The 24305-nt window shown below is 44.4% G+C and overlaps 1 protein-coding gene and 1 pseudogene across 1 annotated transcript; both read right to left on the bottom strand.

The window, feature by feature from the left end:
* Positions 1-92: 92 nt before the first annotated feature.
* LOC144590966 (C-type lectin LmsL-like) lies at positions 93-12677 on the bottom strand (annotated as a pseudogene).
* Positions 12678-16416: 3739 nt separating this feature from the next.
* LOC144590968 (snaclec VP12 subunit A-like) lies at positions 16417-23125 on the bottom strand. The gene is made up of 6 exons (XM_078395331.1): positions 23112-23125; positions 22964-23034; positions 21685-21818; positions 20852-20989; positions 20198-20294; positions 16417-16613 (listed from the first exon to the last, which is right to left on the bottom strand). The coding sequence occupies exons 2-6, from the start codon at positions 23016-23018 to the stop codon at positions 16543-16545; spliced, it is 495 nt and encodes a 164-aa protein (XP_078251457.1). The 5' UTR covers positions 23019-23034; positions 23112-23125; the 3' UTR covers positions 16417-16542.
* Between the last annotated feature and the right edge of the window lie 1180 nt (positions 23126-24305).

Here is a 24305-nt window from a genome sequence, read left to right as displayed (position 1 = left end):
GTACAGTCACCACAGACAGTGAGAGCGGCTATAAAGAAATCAAAGCACTGGATCCACTGCTGGAAAGGATGAGTGGACCATTCTGGAGTCTTCTAAGCACAATCCACTTTTTAGGAACAAACAAAATCAAGTTTTGTCTCACAGGACAAATCATTCCAGACTCCCTTTCCTAGAAACATGAAAAGAGAAAAGCATTTTCCTGTTAGTCCACAAGCAAAATCCTGCAGGTCCTGGAAATGTGAAATAAAGTCTGGAAATACCCAATAGGTCAGGCAGCATTTGTGGAGAGGAAATAGAAAGGTAATTGAGGGGAATCTTAACACGGTTCCTCTCTCCGCAGATGCTGCCTGACCTGCTGTGTGTTTCCATCATTTTCTGTTTTCCGTTTGGTCAAAATGTTTCATTATTTGAATCAGATCTGGAATCTGTGGAGCTGGATCAGAAACAGACCACTCGGCCCATGGATCCGTGCAACTGTTGCTGCTCCTCACCAGCCTCCCCCCTCCCTTCATCTGACCCCATCAACACATCCGTCTGTTCCTTTCTCCATCTACCTCTCCCTTAAGTACATCTGTGCTCTCTGCCTCGATTACGTGCTCCTGAGCTCCACCTGCCCGCAACGCCCACGTCAAGATGATTTTCTCTCTTCTCTCTTTGATTTTAAAACAGTTTAAGAATAAGGGGTAGGCCATTTAGAACGGAGATGAGGAAAACCTTTTTCAGTCAGAGAGTTGTGAATCTGTGGAATTCTCTGCCTCAGAAGGCAGTGGAGGCAATTTCTCTGAATGCTTTCAAGAGAGAGCTAGATAGAGCTCTTAAGGATAGCGGAGTCAGGGTGTATGGGGAGAAGGCAGGAACGGGGTACTGATTGAGAATGATCAGCCATGATCACATTGAATGGCGGTGCTGGCTCGAAGGGCCGAATGGCCATCTCCTGCACCTATTGTCTATTGATTTAACGGTGGCTATTTTACATTTATGACCAGGAAATCTGGTTTCACACTCGAGGAAACATCCTCTCGACATCCCCCTACAAATCCTTCACAGTGAGATCGGCCCCTGGCTGGTCCCCCCTCAATCTTCTCTCTTGTGGAGAACAAGCCTCAGCCTGTTGGATCCTCACTGCCGCTCTGTTTTGTGACAGTTCACTGCTCCACTGCCTCTCAGTTTGTTGTCAAACAGTGACATGGAACGGTTCACACGACAGCATGTCCACTCTAACCAGGATACACAGAGGTTGAGCATATTGTTTCTGTGTTTAATTCATTTAAAAATGAATCTCAGGACATTCCTTTCACTTCCTGTCTGTGTTCAGTTCTTTCTTTATGTGCCGTGTCACACTGTACCTTCCTCTAACTCCAGTGTTGCCCCCTTGTACATTCCTCCTGCACAGTTACACTCGGTGTCTGTTCCCCTGACTCCTGCATTACATCCCATACATCCTCCTCTCACTGCTGGGCAGTCAGTCCAGTTCTGCAGAGCACAGGACCCACGGGGTTGGTTCCCTCCCTCTGTGTAACAGCAGGTCTGTTGAGGTCACTTCCTGTTCAATACTGTGTCTGGAATCAACTTCCAACACAACAACATTTCTGTTATTGTTACACTTACCACGAAAGTTTCTTTCCACACAATCTTCGTCGCCTGAATGATTAGGTTCACCTGAGAGCCAGTGCCGGTAACTCGGTGAAGATCCTTCGATCCATGTGAAAGTCCCTTCCTGTGTATAAAACAACGGTCATTCCCATTGGAATGCTGAGTAACAGTGCAGGGAGGAGCTGTACCTGAGCCATTAAGCTTTTATTACAAAGGTTCCTGATAATATAATTGTATGGATTTCCCTTATACTGTCTTTTCTTCAGCTTTAGGAACATATGGCTGATCATCTAAAATCAATACCCCATTCCTGCTTTTTCCCCATATCCCTTGATGCCTTTAGCCCCAAGAGCTAACTCTCTTTTGAAAACATCCAGTGAATTGGGCTTTAGAGAACTCATGTGAGTTATTTCAATTTAATTTCCCCAAATCTGTAAATTCTCATTGTCAGATTCCTTCTCAGCTGCTCTGTGACATCGCTCTGCACACCAGCCTCGCCCCGTGTCCTTTCCACATTTTGGGACCAAAACTAATTCAGTTTCAGGAGACGGATTAACTGGAACCCGACTGCGGAGAGGATCGGGCAGAATGAAGGGAAATGTTGAGGCCGGCACTGGTCAGGCATGATCGTATTGAAGGGCGGGGCAGGCTTGAGGGGCCGAGTGGCCTACTCCTGCTGCCATTTTCTCCTGTTTTGTCAGTGCATATTTTATATTGATACATTGATACAGTATTGACCCCTTTATAATGCTGACGTGTCATCATTAACTGTACCTGGCATCTGTCGTTTAGGCCAATCCAAGCTTCAGGACTATCATTCCTCACTGCACCAATCACTTTGGCGATGAATGTGTTGTGTTCGCTCGAGGCCATAGTAGCCAGATGCCCGTAATGTGGTTGGTGATTGTAGAACGCTTGTAAACAAACAATATAGTTTATCTGTTGTAATGAATCAGTGTGTTCCATCCTCTCACAAACCTCCAAATAAATCATTCGAAGTGACGTTGAAAATTGGGGAACTTTATTCCCTGGATGTGGAGCTTCCCCCAAATCCCAATATTTCACCCACTGGTCCGAGCGATGGAAACCGGAGCCCACGGCTGCAGCGAAGCGCGCCCTGGAACACAGGGGCTCATCGCAGGCAATTCAACGACAGGCTGTGCTGTGAGTTCATGGGAATGAACCAGCAGAGGGCAATGTTACCCAGGCCTCCCAGAACAACCACTGGTTTCAGGGACTTACCTCAGCTTCTGACCAGGTCCTTTTGTCACAGAAAAAAACGGTAACAGGATCTTAAGGCAGGAAAATAAAACCAGTTTTCATCACACTGCCCTTTCACTATGTGGCGCATTTCAAGGTCTTGCTGAGTCTCCTGCAGTCCCAAAGTATCGGTTGTTTCTGTCAGTTAAAGAGAATTCAGATTTCAACCAACTCACCGACCAATGGGGCTTTGTCAGCGAGTCCCATTTGTCTGCATTTGGCCCCTATCCTCTCATCCTTTCCTATACATAAATCTGTCGAAATGTCTCTAAAACATTGTAAATGTACCTGCCTGTACTACTTCCTCTGCCACCCTCATGGGGAATAACATGCCCTCCAGTTTTTTCTCCCCTACACTGTGATATCTATGTTCGATTGCTGCACCTTATTAATTTTTAACCACCCCCACTTTATAACTCAAGCCCACCAGATCTGGTAGCACAATTTCCTAGTGGGGTCTCACCAACATCATGTACAGCTGTAACATGGATGACAACTCCTTTAATCTTCGATGAGGGCAAGCGTGCCAAACACCTTCACCACCTGTAGCACGACTCTCACAGAGCTGTGTTGTTGTGTATTAACGTTTCTCTGTTCCACAACAACGCGAGAATTCTGTCACTTGAGTAAAATTAGATTTTTACCCTCATGACCCTCCCACTGGTCACATGCCACATGCACACACACATACGCACCACATGGAATTAAAATCACTTTGACCACCTACTGATACACTCGGTGTGTGCACTGACATAACATCATGTGCACACTTCTTTCCTCATCTCCCCTCCCCCTGATCCCCTCCCTCAGTCCACCTTCCTCGGACACATTTGCATCACAAACACGTCAATGGTTTTCATGTGGTTGCAAAGTGATGAATTTGGAATTAAATGCGACCTTTAAACTGGCATGGGGATCGGCAAAATGAAAAAAAGAGGGGTGGCCAGGACAGTAAATGATGGGATAAAGTCAGAGGAGTGAAATGAACTTAGTTCATAAAATGGAAACACAGCATAACCATGATTATATAGGGGGGGCGTGTCCAATGCTTGGCTGAGTAGACATAACTTTTCAGCTCTCCTGAAAACAAAGCCCTAAACTGCTAAAAAAAAGATGAACTAAAGGAAATCAAGTACTTTAAATGAAATCAGAAAGTATACAGAAAGTATACAGAACGTACGGATGCCTTCCAAGAAAGAAAAAAGAGGAGTACAACGGCCACAGAAGCAAGGAAATCCAACAAAGGAATCAAGAAAAAAAATCGAAGGTAGGCTCACAGCTCTGATGGAGCAGGGGACTGGATTTGGTGACCCCTCGGCAGACGGTGAGTCTGGGGAGGGCTCCGGTACGAAGCTGGAGTCGGCTACTCCCAGCAAGCGCTCTTTGACTTGAGGCAAAATACGAGGGGGTCACCGTGAGTTACCAAAAAGGCCCACTGTTTGCCGAGAGGCTGCTGAAGTCGAGTCTGGACTTTCGGACACGAGTGATGATGAGGTAACGGGAGACCCCACTAGCAGTGGAAGTGGAAATGAGGAAGAAGAAAATCAAGAAGATACAGAGACTAATATGAAAACGATGTTTCAAGAAATTATTAACAGGCTTAAAAAAATTGAAGGAGATAACAAATTAATGAGGAGAGATAACAAGAAATTGCATAAGACTTTGAAAAAATGGAGGAGAATTTTCAAACAGTGACAAATAAAGTGGATAATATACAAATGGAAAATGAAATGTTAAAATCTAGAGTGGAAAAAAATGAAGACAGTATTACTGCTGCAGCAATTGAAAGTAAAAAGACGTCGGAGAAGTTGGATGCCTTGGAAAACTATAGCAGGAGAAATAATGTTAAAATTGTTGGTTTGCCAGAGGGAGTGGAGGGGGAAGACCCAATTAACTTTTTTCAAGATTGGATAGTGACTACTCTGGGAATAGACAAACAAGGTCGGATGGAAATAGAAAGAGCACATAGGGCTCTAAGACCGAAACCCTCGGCTAATCAAAAGCCAAGATCTGTGTTGATTACATTTTTAAGATACCAAGATCGAGAATTAGTTTTCAAAACAGTCGGGAATAATATAAGAGAGGGAAAACCAATAGAACATGAAGGTACTAAAATAATCTTTTACCCAGATATCAGTAATGTCTTGTTGAGCAGAAAAAAAGAATTTAATAAGGCAAAAAATATTCTATGGAAGAAGGGCCATAGGTTTATTTTACTGTATCCGGCTACTTTGAAGATTATGATCAACACTGGAGAAAATAATTTTTTTAAAGACTTTGTCAAAGCAGAAGAGTATGCGGAAGAATTGCCATCGAGAAATGCTTAAGAAGACTCATGAATGAATGATTATTAATAAGATCTGTATACTATAGAGGGGATTAATTGTATTAAGGATTGTTAATTTTTAGAAGTACTTGATACATCGGGGGGGGGGGGGGGGTTGGAGAATGTGGATGCTCCACCATAATCATGGGCACAAGTGTGGTGCGGACCACACCTCGTATAATAGAGGGGGGTAATGTTGCTAATCTATTTATTAACAACATTAGAGGGAGGGTTTATTTCTCTATCTCTCTTTTTCCTTTTCTGTTTTTATACCTGGACTATGGAGGGGAGCACACTGAAATACGGCACAATGTAAATACTGGAAGAGGTATCAAGGTAAGGAAGAAGGAAAAAAAAAAAAAAAGGAATGAATGGATAACAAATTAAATTTTTTAAGCTATAATGTGAATGGGTTAAATGGACCGATAAAAAGGAAGAGAATTTTAACACAGATGAAAAAATTGGAAGTAGATATAGCTTTCTTGCAAGAAACACATCTAACGGAAAAAGAACATCAAAAGTTAAAGAGAGATTGGGTAGGAAGTATGGTCGCATCTTCTTTTAACTCAAAAGCAAGAGGGGTTGCTATCCTATTTAAGAAAACGCTACCAATTAAGATACAAAATATTGTAAGTGACCCAGTAGGTAGATTTGTAATGGTACATTGTCAAATTTTCTCAGAATTGTGGACCTTAATGAATATATATGCACAAAAATTTAGATGATGAGAAGGTTGTGCAGGGTACCTTTTTAAATCTGGCGGAAGCACATGATAATATATTGATAGGGGGAGATTTCAATTTTTGTTTAGATCCAGTAATGGATAGATCAACAAGGACGAAGGGATTAAAAGTACCATTAGCAAATTTGCAGATGATACTAAGTTGGGGGGTAGTGTGAATTGTGAGGAAGATGCAATAAGGCTGCAGGGTGACCTGGACAGGTTGTGTGAGTGGGCGGATACATGGCAGATGCAGTTTAATGTAGATAAGTGTGAGGTTATTCACTTTGGAAGTAAGAATAGAAAGGCAGATTATTATCTGAATGGTGTCAAGTTAGGAGGAGGGGGAGTTCAACGAGATCTGGGTGTCCTAGTGCATCAGTCAATGAAAGGAAGCATGCAGGTTCAGCAGGCAGTGAAGAAAGCCAATGGAATGTTGGCCTTCGTAACAAGAGGAGTTGAGTATAGGAGCAAAGAGGTCCTTCTACAGTTGTACCGGGCCCTGGTGAGACCGCACCTGGAGTACTGTGTGCAGTTTTGGTCTCCAAATTTGAGGAAGGATATTCTTGCTATGGAGGGCGTGCAGCGTAGGTTCACTAGATTAATTCCCGGAATGGCGGGACTGTCGTATGTTGAAAGGCTGGAGCGATTGGGCTTGTATACACTGGAATTTAGAAGGATGAGGGGGGATCTTATTGAAACATATAAGATAATTAGGGGATTGGACACATTAGAGGCAGATAACATGTTCCCAATGTTGGGGGAGTCCAGAACAAGGGGCCACAGTTTGAGAATAAGGGGTAGGCCATTTAGAACGGAGATGAGGAAGAACTTTTTCAGTCAGAGGGTGGTGAAGGTGTGGAATTCTCTGCCTCAGAAGGCAGTGGAGGCCAGTTCGTTGGATGCTTTCAAGAGAGAGCTGGATAGAGCTCTTAAGGATAGCGGAGTGAGGGGGTATGGGGAGAAGGCAGGAACGGGGTACTGATTGATAGTGATCAGCCATGATCGCATTGAATGGCGGTGCTGGCTCGAAGGGCTGAATGGCCTACTCCTGCACCTATTGTCTATTGTCTATTGTCTATTGACAACGACAAGGACAAGAGCAGCGAAGACAACCTTGAATTTAATGGAAATTTAAAATTTAATAGATGTTTGGAGGAAAAGCCATCCCAGGGAAAGAGACTACTCCTTTTATTCCAATAGACATGATACATATTCAAGAATAGATCTATTTTTGATTTCAGCTCAATTAAGGGGTAGAATAATACAAATAGATTACAAGGCTAGATTGCTATCGGATCACTCACCATTACTAATGAAAATTACGATGCCAGATAAAGAACAGTCAGTGTATAGATGGAGACTCAACTCTTTACTATTGAAAAGGCAAGACTTTTGTGATTTTATTCGAGGACAAATTGGATTATTTTTGGAAACAAATTTAAATTCAGTTGATGATAAATTTATTGTATGGGATGCAATGAAGGCTTATTTGAGAGGCCAAATTATAAGCTACTCATCTAAGATAAAGAAAGATTATAGGAAGGAATCTGAAAGATTAGAAAAAGAAATCACCGTATTAGAAAAAGACTTACAGAAAGCTTCTTCAGATACGAAAAAAATACAACTTGCAAATAAAAAATTTCAATACAATACTTTACATACTTACAGAACAGAAAAACTAATATTACGAACTAACCAAAGATATTATGAATTAGGAGAAAGAGCGCACAAGGTATTAGCATGGCAACTGAAAGAAGAACAAATATTAAGAACAATAAATTCAATTAGAACAGATCAAAATATTATTACTTATAAACCTAGAGAAATCAATGAGGTATTTAAGCAATTCTACACTAATTCGGTACCATTCTGAATCTGAAAAGGATGAAATTAAGATAAATAATTTTTTATCCAAGATACAATTACCAACAATCTCTAACGAGGAGCAGATGGGACTAAATGCCTCCTTTACTTTGAGAGAAGTGGAGGAAGTATTATATTCTTTACCAAGTAATAAATCTCCAGGGGAAGATGGTTTCCCGCCTGAGTTCTATAAAAAAATTAAAGATTTGTTGTTACCAGTATTTATGGAAGTGATACATCAAGCGGAAAAAACTTCTACATTACCAGAATCCTTCTCAATGGCAATTATAACCGTAATTCAAAAAAAAGGGAAAGACCCTTTAAATGCATCTTCTTATAGACCAATATCATTGTTGAATGCAGATTATAAAATAGTTGCTAAGCTTTTGGCAAGGAGATTGGCAGAATATTTACCGAAGCTGGTTAAAGAGGACCAAACTGGATTTGTCAAAAAAAGGAAAATATCTGATAATGTACTAAGATTTATAAATATTTTACATTTAGCACAGAAAAGAAAGGAATTGAGCGTAGCAGTTGCTTTAGATGCTGAAAAGGCGTTTGACAGGTGAGAATGGGATTTTTTATTTAAAGTATTAGAGAAGTACAGATTGGGAAATGGTTTCATTAACTGGGTAAAAGCTCTTTATAAACAACCTAAAGCCAAAGTGGTGACAAATGGCCAATCTTCTCAATCATTTAATTTGGAAAGATCTAGTAGACAGGGATGTCCCTTGTCACCAGCTTTATTTGTATTGGCCATTGAACCTCTGGCAGAGCTAATAAGATCAGATTTAGACATTGAAGGATTTAAAGTTAATCAGGAAAATCACAAAATTACTTTATTTGCAGATGATGTTTTAATTTGTCTTACTAGACCATTGGAATCCTTAAGAAAATTATATTTCAGACTGGAAGAATATGGGAAAGTATCAGGATACAAAATTAATAAAGATAAAACTTGAAATAATGCCTCTTTTTTAAGGTAATTATGATCAATGTAAAAGAGAAAGTCAGTTTAAATGGCAAAAAGAAGGCATGAAGTACCTAGGGGTTAAAGTAGATAATAAGTTAAATAATCTGTATAAATTAAATTATAAACCACTAATTAAAAAAATAGATGAGGACTTGAAGAAATGGATGAATCTTCCAAATACATTGCTAGGGAGAGTGAACTGTATTAAGATGAATATTTTTCCGAGGTTGAACCAAGGTTTTAGTGAGGAAAAGTAGAGTTGGAGAGTAATACTGTGTGAAAATTAAAAACTGACTGAATATTTCTGCACAGAGGAAAATGGGAAAATATGTCTGCACACCCCTTGCAGAGTGAGAGAGAGAAATTATGTTAAGGAATAAGCAAACGACAGTGAAATTAAACAACTTTGTTTGTCTGTCTTCCTGGAAAGAAAGGAAAAGTCAAGTAAACAGAGGGGCCAATAGACGCAGATGGAAGGAGAAGGTGAAAGAAATGATCATCAGCTGAACACAACTATTGGAGAAATAAAGCTGCTGAATGGTAATAAATCCCCAGGGACTGATGACCTGCAACCCAAGGTGTGGGGAGTGGTGACCATGAAGATACCGATACCCTGGAGTGTGTCACAGGGACAAACCCATCAGTTTACAAACAGCATCAGTGATTTGGATGAAGGTACTGGGAGACGTGCATCAAGACAGCTGCTGACACAAAGCTGGTGGCAGAGGGAGTTGTGAGGAAGATGCAAAGAGACCTCACGGGGAATGAGACTGAATGAATGTGCAGATGGAATAAAGAGGCAAAAATATGAAATCATCAACTTTGTAATAAAAATGAGAAAAGGAGAATATTTTTTAAATGGAAAGTGGTCGGCAACATTTAGGATCAAAGGGACATGGATGTCCTTGCACGTGCAAGACTGAAAGTTAATCTGCAGATTAACATGGAGTTGCAGACAAACAACAGGAAACAGTTGATTATCAAATCACTCGTAACTCCATCCTCTTTCACTCCCCACCCCCAGGACTCACTCCCTCTGCACCATTGCCAGCACTCTGGCCATCCTCCCTCAAGCCTCCATCCTCACCCTCACAGCGGGCAAGTACACGGCACCCGTTGCATTGGACCAGTGCCTGCAGAACCTTCTCCTCTGCATCCCCTGGGTTCCTGACAGAGAGTCACATATCCCTCTTCCTGCAACACTGTTTTCCTGTGAAGCGTCACCGTGGAGAAATCTTTGTCTCCTGATGTGGAGGAGAGTCTCCAATTCACCTTCCAACTCAGCAGCTGTGAGATGAGTATCCCAGACAAGAGCCATTTCCTACCACATCCCGACCAGTCCCAATGTCTACAAATTCCCATGATCCACAGTCCCAACACAGTGCATTCATTCCTCACACCAATCTATTTCTAAAGCTCCTGGAATCAATGGACCTTACCTGTCACATCACTGGCAAGCAGTGCGGTCAGCACCAAAATCCACACCAGCATCAAGTTTTCTTCCTCGAAACTGAAACCCAAGAAAACGATTCATCATTAGTGTCAAGTTTCAGAGTGAAGGTGGGCATATCCTGCTTTTTTTTATATCAAAAAATACTTTATTCAAGTAATAAATATCCTTTACAAAACATCATTTTTTAAACAAACCCATCCGACATTTCCGGAGGTTACATATTCAATACAGGCATTTACTTAGACATTTACATACATTTACATACATATCCCTTATTTGGAGGGGCGTCTCTCTCCACCACACCCTGCCCCCCATGTCCAGCAGCGGAAGGACCCTAGACTGTGGTCCTCCTGCCGTTCCCACCTGTCTCTCTCCCAGCTCTCTGTGTGGATGAGGTTTCCAATGCTGCTGCATCTTATATACCTGTAGTTCTGGCATCTTGGAGGCTTTTGGAACCATTGGAATCAAATGCAATTGGCTGCAGCAATCTACATAAAACTCCTGCTGACCAATCACTGACCGACAGATTAGCACAAGATGAACAGGAAGCCATAGAAATGTCTTGTGAGCTCCAAGTGTGACTGGAGAATGTGGCACTGTATTTCAACGCTTTATTGTCCCAGTATCTGTTTATGATATGAGTCCAATTTATATTATCAATGGGGCCAATTAAGATGTAATATCCGGGCAAATATTTCATAAATAACTGATTATTTACACAGACCACTTCACTCGCTCCTATTTTCACTTTGTGGTGGGACTGATGGGTCAAATGACCATTTCTTTCTCTGGATTTTCTCTTGTTCCCCAATCACTTCAAATTCTAAAGGCAGACCAAGTGGTCTTTTGGACAATTGAAATCTTGAGTTGAAAACGTGGCCCAAAGACTGGTGTGAAAGAAGTGGGTTTGAATTTGTGGGACATTGGCACCAGTATTGGGGAAGGAGGGAACTGTACGGACGGGACGGACTCCACTTGAACCCGACTGGGACCAGCCTCCTGGCAAACCGTGTGACTAGGGCTGTGGATAGAGCTTGAAACTAAACAGTGACGCGTGGGGTCAGCAAATTGGAAGTGTAAGCCTGGCGTTAAACGGAAAGAGTGCAGGAAATGTTACGAAAGTCTCCCAAATTAATGGGATGGAAAGTTTAAGAAGGGGTAAGAGAGTAAGGTTGGTTAAAATCGGGACCGGTGTGAGAAGGGAGGTAAATACCGAATTAAAGGTGTATTTGAATACTAACCCAGTAGTATAAGAAACCAGGGAGAAGGTGCTTAGGAAGCTGAAAGGCGTGAAGGTGGATAAGTCACCTGGGCCGAATGGACTACATCCTTGGGCTCTGGAAGAGGTGGATTTAGAGGTTATGGAGGCATAGGTAGTGATGTTTCAGGAATCATTAGAGTCAGGAGTGGTCCCAGTTGATTGGAAAATTGCCAATACTATCCCAGCGCTTTATGTTTTACCTACTTTGTATCATTAGCTCTTACAGTACATTTCCTTCCCTCCTCCAGGTAATTAATGTAGTCAACAAATGAAGCCACTGGGAATCTGCACTCCCTGTCTGGGCCATTCTAAGAAAGTAGCACCATTCTTCCTCAGTCTCATTGGTGCCTTCTACCGCAATGGCTGTGCCCCGCATCCTTTCAGCTGGATTCTCCGTGGTTTCAATGTCACATAGGGTCATAGAGTTTTATAGCGTTGAAACGGGCCCTTCAGCCCAACGTGCCCACACCGACCAACATGTCCCATCTACACTACTCCCACCTGCCTGCTTTTGGCCCATATCCATCTAAACATGTCCTATCCGTGTACGTATCTAATTTTTGTTAAACATTATGACTGTCCCTGTCTTAACTACCTCCACTGGCAGCTCGTTCCATACACCCACCACATTTATGCAAAAAAATTACCCCTCAGATTCCTAAAAAATCTTTTCCTATTTACCTAAAACCTATGTTCTCTGGTTCTCGATTCCCCTACTCTGGGCAAGAGACTCTGGACATCTGGAGGGGTGAGGGGTGGAAGAGAGGGTGCTGCACCAATGCAGGAGAGGTTTGGGCCCAACGGGTCCACTTGGTCTAGTAATACTCTAAATGTGGCCTCACCAATGTTCACAAGTTCACAAGTTATAGGAGTAGAATTAGGCCATTCAGCTCATCGAGTCTATTCTGCCATTCAATCATGGCTGATCTCTGCCTTGTAATCCCATTTTCCTGCCTTCTCCCAATAACCCTTGACACCCGTTCTAATCAAGAATGTGTCTATCTCGGCCTTAAAAATTTCCACAATGTCTTATATAACTGCAACAAGACCTTCCATCATCTATACTCAGTACTCTGACCGATGAAGGCCAACGCACCAATAGCCTCCATGACCACCCTCTCTACCTGTGACGTCACCATCAAGGAACTATGTACCTGCACTGCTAGATCCCTCTGCTCGACCACACTCTCCAGAGCCCTACCAGATTGTGTAGATTCTGCTCATGTTAGACTTCCCAAAATGCAACACCTCACATTTATCTGTATTAAATTCCATCAACCATTCCTCAGACCACCTGGCCAACCAATCAAGACCCTGCTGCAATTTTTGACATACATCTTCACTATCTGCATTACCACCCACTTCTGTATCATCTGCAAACTTGCTAATCTTGCCATGTATGTTCTCATCCAAATCATTGATATAGAGGACAAACAGCAATGGGCCAGCACCACACCTTGAGGCACACCAGTAGTCATAGCCTTTAAGTCGGAGAAGCAACCTTCAACCATATGCACAGTCCAACAATAAGAAGCAATAAAAATAAAGCAATAACGCACACAATCACAAAACCAACACAAAACAAAAAAGAAACATCCATCACAGTGAGTCTCCTCCAGTCACCTCCTCACTGTGATGGAAGGCTTTGATAACAACCTGTCCCTAAATACCACTTGGTACTTTTGACCCATCACCCACACCACTAAACGTCATGGGAATCCCTCCACAAATTAACAGGTACATAATTACTGGAGACAACTAAAGTATTCTTGCCTTCTCATTGGCAAAGTGACATCTATCAATGCGCATAAGATAGACACGAGGAACTGCAGATGCTGGAACCTTGAGCAAAACGTGCTGGAGGAACTCAGCAGGTCAGGCAGCAATTGGAAAACATGGATATGCGATGTTTAGGATCGGGACTGATTAGTTTTGTTCGGAGATACGGCATGGAAACAAACACTTCGGCCCCACCGAGAAACGTGCCGACCAACGACCACCCACGTTCAGGGAGATGTGGAACCCAATTCCTCTCTTCATCAAGGTTGTTTAGGGTCTTGTCATTCATTAACTGGATGCTTTCCCCTTATGTTCAACCTCCAAATGTGCAACACATGACACTTGCCCAGATTAAATGCCACCTGCCATTTCCATGCCCAAATCCTGCTCTGTCCATGGCTGCAACTCCCCCTATTTTGGTGTGATCTGCAAATGTATTAACCAATCCATCTATATTACCACCATATCTGCTCCCAAGATGAGACTTTCCATTCTAGGTCATCCGAGGTGTCCACATCCCTTAGTAAACGTGGTTTCCCTAATTCTATCATTCTCTCATTCGTGCCATTGTTCTACGCTTGCACCCCTCCCCCCAGACGGGACAAGGATAAAGTTCCCCTGGTCCTCACCTTTCACCCTACCAGTCTCCACATTCAACACACCTTCCTCTGACACCTCCAACATGATCCCTCCACCAGTCACATCTTCCCATCTTCACCCCTATATCGTTTCTGCAGAGATGGCTCCCTCTGCAACTCTTTGGTTCACTCCTCCCTTGCCACCCTCACCACCCCCTCCCCATGAATTCCCTGCAACCGCAAGAGAGGTAACACCTGTCCCTATGCCTCCTCCCTCACCTCCATCCAGGCACCTCAGCAGTCCATACAGCTGAGACAGAGGTTCACATTCACCTCCTCTATTGCATCCACTGTTCCTGATGTGGCCTCATGTACATCAGCGAGACCAAGCGTAGACTTGGCAACCGTTTCGCTGAACACTTGCGCTCGGTACGTCAAAGCCTACTGGATCTCCCAGTTACTAACTATTTAAACTCCCCATCCCATTATCATACTGACCATTCTCATCTGGGCCACCTCCACTGCCAGAGTGAGGCTGCACGCAAATTGGAGGAACAACACCATATGTTCCACTTGGATAGTTTACAAACCAATGGCATGAACATTGAATTCAACAATTTTAGTTAACCTCTAACTGATCTCACCACACCCCTCCACCTTCTCCCCCACAACCCCCCTTTCCCCTCCCCTCCCCCCGTTTGTGGAGCACCTGGACTCCCACCTCTATCTCCCTCCCCCCCCCCCTATTTTCCTTCCTTTGGGTTCACAATTCCTATTTACTACTTTCACTACACAATTTGCTACTTTCACAACACACTTTGCTACACAATTTGCTGCTTTCACTGCTCAATTAGCATCTTTCCTCCCTCTGGCTTCACAGTTTGCAACTTGCCACATAGGGCAGAGTGGGTGAGGTGGTGAGGCACAGCAGACCATGGTGCCACAGCAGACCAGGCTCACTCACCATGGAGCTGGGAAACCCCTCCCCAACAGACAAGCCACCAAGCCCTGCTGTGCTCGCCCCCAACGGCTGGAGGGGATAGTGAAGAGACGGCGGGAACTGACACAAGGAAACAAAAAGCCGGTAAGCGAAACCGATGTCTTCCACCCTCCACCCCATGCGCTCAAATCACTATGAATGCTTCAGGGTCGGCTGCGGGAGGCACCCCCAGGGCACAATGACTAACCGGTGGCTGGGTGAGGCTCTATAAGGCACTGGTCAGAACATTTGGAGAAATTGGCAATTTTGGACCCCATATCTGAGGAAGGATGTGCTGACACTGGAGAGGATCCAGAGGAGGTTTACGAGAATGATCCCAGGAATTACTGGGTTAAAACATGAGTGTTTGACGGCACTGGGCGTGTACTTGCTGGAGTTTAGAAGGATGTGGTGGAACTCAATTAAACTTACTGAATAATGAAAGGCCTGGATCGAGTGGATGTGAAGAGGGTATTTCCACTAATGGGAGAGTATCGGACCAGAAGTCATAGCCTCAGAATGTAAGGATGATCCTTTAGGAAGGAGATTTATTTAGTCAGAGGGTGTTGAATCTGTGGAATTCTTTGCCACAGAAAGCTGTGGATGCTGTCAATGGATATTTTTTAAGGCAACGATTCATAGATTCTTGGTTAATACAGGTGTCGGAGGTTATGGGGAGAAGGCAGGAGAATGGGGTAAAGAGGGAAAGATGTATCAGCCATAATTGAAAGGTGGAGCAGACTTGGGCCAAATTGCCTAATTCTGCTCCTATCACTTATGAACTTATGAACTCTCAATAACTTGATATGGAACTCATCAGGACCCTGGGGATTTATCCACCTCAATGGTCTTCAAGAGACCCAGCACCACTTCCATCTTGATCTCTAACTGCCCGAGGATGTTTGTACACATCACACTAATCCCACTATGTCCTTCTCCATGGTGAATTCAGATGCAAATTACTCGCTTAATATCTTGTGCACATCCTCTGATTCCAAACATAAAGTTCCTGCTTTATCCTTGAGTGATCATACCTTCTCTCCGGCCACCCACTTGTTTTTAACGTAGGTATAAAATGTAATGAAATAGGAAGCAAGAGTGAGAGGAGTGAATAAACCAAGTGGGTGAGAGTGAAGTAATGTTGAGTTACTCCCACCATCTCTCTCACTCTGCATCAGGGCATTGACTGGAGAGTTGGGCAAGGCTTGACTTCCTTCACATCTTGTCCCGACACCTGCCAAGACTGCCAGAATCATGGGGAATTTGCCCGACACCAGGTTGAGCTGATTTATAAACAGACATCAGAGGTTTTCATACAGATGTGCTGAGGAATTTCTGGGCCCAGTTCATCTTCTGCAGCCCACCCACAGGACTGTGAAAGCTCTCTCCCTGCAACTATTCCACTAACTCCCCATGTATCCTCTCCACAGCCTTTATTTCTCTCCCAGGTGCGGTGTCCGGGACCCGACACACCAGGTGCGGCCGAAGGACAAGAGTTCAAGTGTGTGCCGCCTTCTCCTCAGCGCAGCACTGAGTGCAGAGGTGGGGAGGAAGTAACAGTGGGACAGGAAGGCTGCGAGAAACTGGACTCACACAGCACCAAACACACAGCTCATGATGCAGTTCTCTTTATTATTGGCTGAGAAGCTAAGTGAGTACAGTCACCACAGACAGTGAGAGTGGCTACAAAGAAATCAAAGCACTGGATCCACTGCTGGAAAGGATGAGTGGACCATTCTGGAGTCTTCTAAACTCAGTGCAATCGGTAAGTACAAACAAAAGGACGTCTGTGGCCACACCTTATCGACCTCCAAGATCCATTCCCTAGAAGCAGGAAAGGAGAAAGCATTTTCCTGTTAGTCCACAAGAAAATTGCTGCAGATGCGGAATGTCTTAAATAAATAATTAAATGCTGGAAATACTCGATCTGTCAGATGAAACAAACAGGTGTTGAGGGAAATGATATCTCGAGAAGAAATAGAAGGTTCATAATTTTAAATGTTATCTCTGTGCCTCTCTCCACAGGTGCTGCCTGACCTGCTGAGTGTTTCCAGCATTTCCTGTTTTCTACCTGGTCTAAAAGTACCATCTATTTGAGTCAGAGTCTGTGAGCCATTAATGTTCCCTGACTCTTGATCGGTGAGTTTTCCTTGTAAATAAAGGGAGTCACTTCTGTGGAGGTGCCAGGTGCAGTCAGAGTGTGTGTTGCTGAAACCTGAAGCCCCCAATATTTACGGGGGTTTGGACTGTCCCAGCCTGAAGTGTGTGGGCTCTCCCTGGGCTGGAACTCTCTGTGTGGGCTGGACAACACGTCTGTGCCGTCAGATAAACCCAGCCCTCCCCATTCCATTGACCTCACGCAACGGGTGCAGAGTCTGGAATCTCTGGAGCTGGAACTTGTGCAACCGATGTCATGTCTAAATCTGGGGATTTTACACCAGTGCACATTCCCATATCTGTAGCGTTACACCCAGTTTTTTTAGAGTTAGGGTGTTCCCATGCACGTAGAGCACAGAAACAGACCACTCGGCCCATGGATCCATGCTACTGTTGCTGCTCCTCACCAGCCTCCCCCCTCCCTTCATCCGACCCCATCAACACATCCGTCTATTCCTTTCTCCATCTACCTCTCCCTTAGGTACATCTGTGCTCTCTGCCCTGATGACGTGCTCCTGAGCTCCACCTGCTGTGCACGAATGGAACAGTGAGCTCCATGACTTCTCTGCTCCACAGCCTCTCTAATGTTTATTGAACAGTCAAATGGCTGAGTAGTTCTTTCTTTATAGAAACATAGAAAATAGGTGCAGGAGGAGGCCATTTGGCCCTTCGAGTCAGCACCACCATTCATTGTGATCACGGCTGATCATCCACAATCAGTAACACGTGCCTGCCTTCTCCCAATATCCCTTGATTCCACTAGCCCCAGAGCTCTATCTAACTCTCTCTTAAATTCATCCAGTGATTTCGCCTCCACTGCCCTCTGTGGCAGAGAATTCCACAAATTCACAACTCTCTGGGTGAAAAAGTTCCTTCTCACCTCAGTTTTAAATGGCCTCCCCTTTATTCTAAGACTGTGGCCCCTGGTTCTGGACTCCCCAAACATTGGGAACATTTTTCCTGCATCTAGCTTGTCCAGTCCTTTTATAATTTTATATGTCTCTATAAGATCCCCTCTCATCCTTCTAAACTCCAGTGAATACAAGCCTAGTCTTTTCAATCTTTCCTCATATGACAGTCCCGCCATCCCAGGGATCAATCACATGAACCTACGCCCACTACCTCAATTGCAAGGATGTCCTTCCTCAAATTAGGAGGCTAAAATTGTACCCAATACTCCAGATGTGGTCTTACCAGGGCCCTATACAACTGCAGAAGAACATCTTTACTCCTATACTGAAATCCTCTCGTTATGAAGGCCAACATGCCATTAGCTTTCTTCACGGCCTGCAGTACCTGCACGCCAACTTTCAGTGCCTGGGGGTACAAGGACACCCAGATCTCGCTGCACTTCCCCCTTACCTAACCTGACACCATTGAGATAATAATCTGCCTCCTTTTTTTTTGCCGCCAAAGTGGAAAACCTCACATTTATCTACATTATACTGCATCTGCCATGCATCTGCCCACTCACTCAACCTGTCCAGGTCACTCTGCAACCTCCTAACATCCTCTTTGCAGTTCCCACTGCCACCCAGCTTTGTGTCATCTGCAAACTTGTTAGTGTTATTTCTAATTCCTTCATCCAAATCAATACATATGGTAAATAGTTGCGGCCCCAACACTGAGCCTTGCGGCACACCACTCACCACTGCCTGCCATTCTGAAAAGGACCCGTTTACTCCTACTCTTTGCTTCCTGTCTGCCAACCAATTCCCTATCCATGTCAACACTCAGCCCCCAACACCATGTGCTCTAATTTTGCTCACCAATCTCCCGTGTGGGACCTCATCAAATGGTTTCTGAAAGTCTAGAAACACTACATCCATTGGCTCCCCTTCATCCATTTTACTTGTCACCACCTCAAAATATCCCAGAAGATTAGTAAAGCATGATTTCCCTTTCATAAATCCATGCTGACTTGGACTTATCCTTTTACTGCTATCCAAATGCACCGTTATAAACTCTTTAATAATTGACTCCAGCATCTTCCCCACCACTGATGTCAGGCTAACTGGGTTGTAATTCCTCGTTTTCTCTCTCTTTCTTAAAAAGTGGGATAACATTAGCTATCCTCCAATCCACAGGAACTGATCCTGAATCTATTGAACATTGGAAAATGATCACCAATGCGTCCACTATTTCTAGAGCCACCTCCCTGAGTACCCTGGGATGCAGACCATCAGGCCCTGGGGATTTATCAACCTTCAGTCCCATCAGTCTACCCAATACTATTTCTCGCCTAATGCAAATTTCTTTCCTCTATCCCCCTAGATCCTCTGTCCTCTAGTACATCTGGGAGATTGTTTGTGTCTTCCTTAGTGAAGACAGATCCGAAGTACCTGTTCAACTCTTCTGCCATTTCCTTGTTATGCATAATAATTTCACCCTCGTCTGCCTTCAAGGGACCTACATTTGTCTTTGCTAATCTTTTTCTCTTAACATACCTAAAGAAGCTTTTACCGTCCTTTTATATTCTTGGCCAGCTTCCCCTCTGATTCATCTTTTCAGCCCGTATTGCCTGTTTTGTTACCTTCTGTTGTCCTTTGAATGTTTCCTAATCCTCTGGCTTCCTGCTACTCTTTGCTGTGTTATATATCTTTTCTTTTAGTTTTATTCCATCCCTAACTTCCCTTGTCAGCCACGGTTGCCTCCTACTCCCCTTAGAATCTTTCTTCCGCTTTGGAATGAAATGATCCTGCATCTTCCGGATTATGCCCAGAAATTCATGCCATTGCTGTTCCACCGTCATTCCTGCTAGGATCCCTTTCCAGTCTACCTTGGCCAGCTCCTCTCTCATGCCTTCATAGTCCCCTTTGTTCAACTGCAACACTGACACTTCTGATTTAACCTCTTCCCCCTCAAATTGAAGATTAAAACGAATCATATTATGATCACTACCTCCAAGCAGCTCCTTTACCTCGAGTTCTCTTTATCAAATCTGGTTCATTGGACAACACTAAATCCAGAATGTGTCATGCCACACTGTACCTTCCTCTAACTCCAGTGTTGCCCCCTTGTACATTCCTCCTGCACAGTTACACTCGGTGTCTGTTCCCCTGACTCCTGCATTACATCCCATACATCCTCCTCTCACTGCTGGGCAGTCAGTCCAGTTCTGCAGAGCACAGGACCCATGGGGTTGGTTCCCTCCCTCTGTGTAACAGCAGGTCTGTGGAGGTCACCTCCTGTTCAAAACTGTCTCAAATTCACTTCCAACAAAACACCATTTCTGTCACTGTTACACTTACGACGAATGAGCCAACAACGTCGTCTTTTATTTCCTTCATCAGCATCACAGCGTCGGTATTTCGAAGATGATCCATCGATCCATGTGAAAGACCCTCCCTGGGGGTGTAAATGAATGGTCATTGGTGTTGGAATGCTGAGTCAGCTGCCATGAACAATACAGGGAGGAGCTGTACCTGAGCCGGAGTGAGAGCAGAATACGAGCAGCCGGGACAAGTAGGGCAGTGGATGGGAGTTTAAACTATGGACTGGCAGGGTGGGGGAATCTCATGGAAGTAACAGGATCCTTGGGATGAAACTGACAGGATCTGAGAGTAAAGGTCAGAGAAGAGGAATATTGGTAACTCAGAAAATGAGTAAAAGATGGTAATTGAACACAAATATAATGTAGGATCGCTCAGACAAAGACAGAGACGTCCAGTTTTATCCGTGTGAGTTTGCACCTTCTCCCTGTGACCGAGCGGGTTTCCAGTGAGTGCTCCGGGCGTCATGTGTAACTCTATCTCTGAACAAAGATGTGACACCAGAGATCCATCAAAGTGTTGACTTTAACCTGCCCTCTGAAAAGGGCAGTGGATGACCAGGGAAGGACAACAAATGCAGGTCTGGCCAGTGTGGCGACGACCTGTAAGCTAACGTGTCATCATTAACTGTACCTTAATGTTGTTTAGGCCAATCCAAACATGTCTCTTCGGTTTGCAAGATGCGCGAATCACTTCCAGAATGAAATTGTTGTGTATGAGCGAGGTCACAGTTGCCAGATGTCCAGAATGTGGTTGACGTTTGCAAAACGCCTTTAAACAAACAAAATAGTTTATTTGTTGAGAATTAGTGCGTCTCAAGATCCCTCAAATAAATCGTCAAAAGAGACATTGGCAATGGGTAACTTTATCCCCGAGACACAGAGTTCTCGTTCTTTAATCAAGAACCCCAGCTCTGCGTTAACTCCTGGATTTAGTTTAGTGTAGTATAGAGATACAGCGAGGAAACAGGCCCTTCGGCCCACCGGGTCGGCGCTAACCAGCGATCCCCACACATTAACACTATCCTATATCCACTAGGGACAATTTTTACATTTACCAAGCCAATTAACCTTTGTACGTCTTTGGAGTGTGGGAAGAAACCGAAGATCTAGGTGAAAACCCACGCTGGTCACGAGGAGAACGTACAAACTCCGTCCAGACAGCACCTGTAGTCGGGATGGAACCCGGGTCTCCGACGCTGCATTCACTGTGTGGCAGCAACTCTGCCGCTGCGCCACCGTGACCGTATTGGGGAATGTGGAGCTTCCCCCAAATCTCAATATTTCACCCACTGGTCCGAGCGATAGAAACCGGAGCCCACGGCTGCAGTGAAGCGCACCCGTGGAACACATGGACTCATCGCAGGCAATTCAACGACAGGCTGTGCTGTGAGTTCATGGGAATGAACCAGCAGAGAGCAATGTTCCCCAGACCTCCCAGAGCAACCACTGGTTTCAGGGACTTACCTCAGCACTTATCCATGACCTTCTTCGAGGAAAAAAACGGTAACAGTTGTTTAGTCTAGGATATTTATACCAGCCTTTCACACAGCGTCCTTGGGATAGAACACGGGTCTCCTCTTCCAATGAATTGTTTGCTCCTGTAAATTGAAGAGATTCAGAATTTTAAACCAACTGAAGTGTCGTCCTGAGTGAGACCGATTGTCTGTTTTTGGCACATGTCCTCTCATTCATTCCTATCTATGGCCCTGTGTAAATGTCTATTCAATTCTACCTGTCTGTACTGCTTCCTCTGGCATCTTCATTGGAAACACTTGCTCTATCCCCTTTCAATCTTTCCACTTGCACCCTAAACCTATGCCCTCTGGTTTTACACTCCACACGTGATTTTATAAACCTCTAAATACTCACCCTGAAGCCAACTTCAGTCCAACGGCAATAGACCCAACCTATCTTATAACTCTCAGCCAGTTCTGATATCATCCTTGTGAATATTTACTGGACCCTCTCTCACATCCTCCTATAGCTGGGCAATCAGAACAGCACACAATTTCCAGGTGCAGTCTCAGCAACATCTTCTACAACTGTAACATGTATCCTAACTCTTTTAATCAAAGGCCCAGCTGATGTGGGCAAGAGTGCCAAACACATTCTTCACCAACTTGTCCACCTACATCACCACTTTCAGGGAACTGTGTACTAATAGTGTAATTGTACCCTGGGGTCTCTCTGCTCCACAATAACCCCAGGGCTTTGTTTCATGAATGAAATTAGTTTTCTTCCTTTGTGATCTGCTACTGATCACACACAAACACGTCACAGAGAATTTGAATTAAATTTCCATTGACCACTGTAAATACAATCATTCTCTGTCTCTCTCCTCTGTACCTTTGCCAGCACTCTGGCCATCCTCCCTCAAGCCTCCATCCTCACCCTCACAGCGGGCAAGTACACTGCACCCGTTGCATTGGACCAGTGCCTGCAGAACCTTCTCCTCTGCATCCCCTGGGTTCCTGACAGAGAGTCACATATCCCTCTTCCTGCAACTCTGTTTTCCTGTGAAGCGTCACCGTGGAGAAATCTCTGTCTCCTGATGTGGAGGAGAGTCTCCAACTCACCTTCCAACTCAGCAGCTTTGAGATGAGTATCCCAGACAAGAGACATTTCCTACCACAACCCGACCACTCCCAATGTCCACAAATTCCCATGATCCACAGTCCCAACACAGTGCATTCATTCCTCACACCAATATATTTCTAAAGCTCCTGGAATCAATGGACCTTACCTGCCACATCACTGGCAAGCAGTGCGGTCAGCACCAAAACCCACACCAACATCATGTTTCCTTCCTCGAACCTGAAACACAAGAAAACGATTCATCATTAGTGTCAAGTTTCAGAGTGAAGGTGGGCATATCCTGCTGCTGTTCCCACCTGTCTCTCTCCCAGCTCTCTGTGTGGATGAGGTTTCCAATGCTGCCGCATCTTATATACCTGTAGTTCTGGCATCTTGGAGGCTTTTGGAACCATTGGAATCAAACGCAATTGGGTGCAGCAATCTACATAAAACTCCTGCGGACCAATCACTGACTGACAGATGAGCACAAGATGAACAGGAAGTCACTGATATACAGAAAACCAGTTCAGCAGGCACTGGTACAATACTGAGAATTTATTTTTAATCTTCCAAAACCACAGAGTGCATGAGCAACCATTTTGAAAGCAGAGAAATTAATTTTGAAAGATTGGCGGGAGAATAAAGAGAGAGCAGGTTTTTTGATTGAATAGGCAGGTTATTTAAAGAAGCGGGCATTTGAATGGCTGAGGAAGAGAGGCAGCAGCCAGTAAAAGGAAGGCAATATTTAGCGAAACAAGCTGTTGGGAGCGGTCGTGTTGGAAGAGAAGCCATGTTGAAGCCAAGTACAGAACCGAGCACTTTGGCTGAAGACGCTCGGCGAGACCGGCTGATGAAGGGAATGCAGAGCTAGCATGTGAGTTCGTATCAAGCGGGAAATTTTATAAAGGAGTCAGTGGGAATAAGTAAAGTAAGGATGCAGGATCACGTGATGTGCTGCAGCTGCATGGTGCTGGTGGATCCCAATGTGGTTCCTGGTGACCACATCTGCAGCAAGTGTTGGTTGATCGACGAACTCAGCTCAGAATTGATGACGGAATCTGAGCTTTAATCGCTGTGACACATCAGGGAAGGGGAGATTTACCTGGATGCCGTCTGTTTCTTGAGGAAGTCACACCCATTAGATTAACAACTTCCAATTCAGGCCGTGATCAGGTTGTTGAGGATGTGACTGTGAGTGAGGCAGGTATGGGGATTCAAGAGACAGTGTTGGAGGAGCCTCAGCCCTTGAGTGGGGGCTGCAGCAATGATGAGCAGCCTAACTATGGCACCATGGATCAGGGAGCCGTTCAAGAGGGGGAGGAGAAGAGACACGTAGTTGTAATTGAGGATAGCACAGACATAATTCTCTATCACGAGGATCGAGAGTCCTGACGGCTGTGTTGCCAGCCTGGTGCCCAGGCTCAGGATGTCTCATCTGAGCAAATTGGCATAGTGTCAATAAGATTAGAGAGTTAAAAGCAAAGACTGGATCAAAGACTGGTGTTGGAGAA

Source organism: Rhinoraja longicauda, unplaced genomic scaffold (assembly GCF_053455715.1).
Source record: "Rhinoraja longicauda isolate Sanriku21f unplaced genomic scaffold, sRhiLon1.1 Scf000435, whole genome shotgun sequence".
NCBI lineage: Eukaryota > Metazoa > Chordata > Chondrichthyes > Rajiformes > Arhynchobatidae > Rhinoraja > Rhinoraja longicauda.
Note: the sequence above shows the minus strand (reverse complement) of the source record. Positions and strands in the feature narration are given on the sequence as shown.

Excerpts from the sequence above, each read along its gene's own strand:
- LOC144590968 (XM_078395331.1), bottom strand. The coding sequence starts at position 23,018 with ATGATGTTGGTGTGGGTTTTGGTGCTGACCGCACTGCTTGCCAGTGAT. Across the intron at positions 20,990-21,684 it reads GGTCATGGATAAGTGCTGAG|GCGTTTTGCAAACGTCAACC; the intron begins GTAAGTCCCTGA and ends GTTTGTTTAAAG. Across the intron at positions 16,614-20,197 it reads ACGTTGTTGGCTCATTCGTC|GGAATGGATCTTGGAGGTCG; the intron begins GTAAGTGTAACA and ends TCCTGCTTCTAG.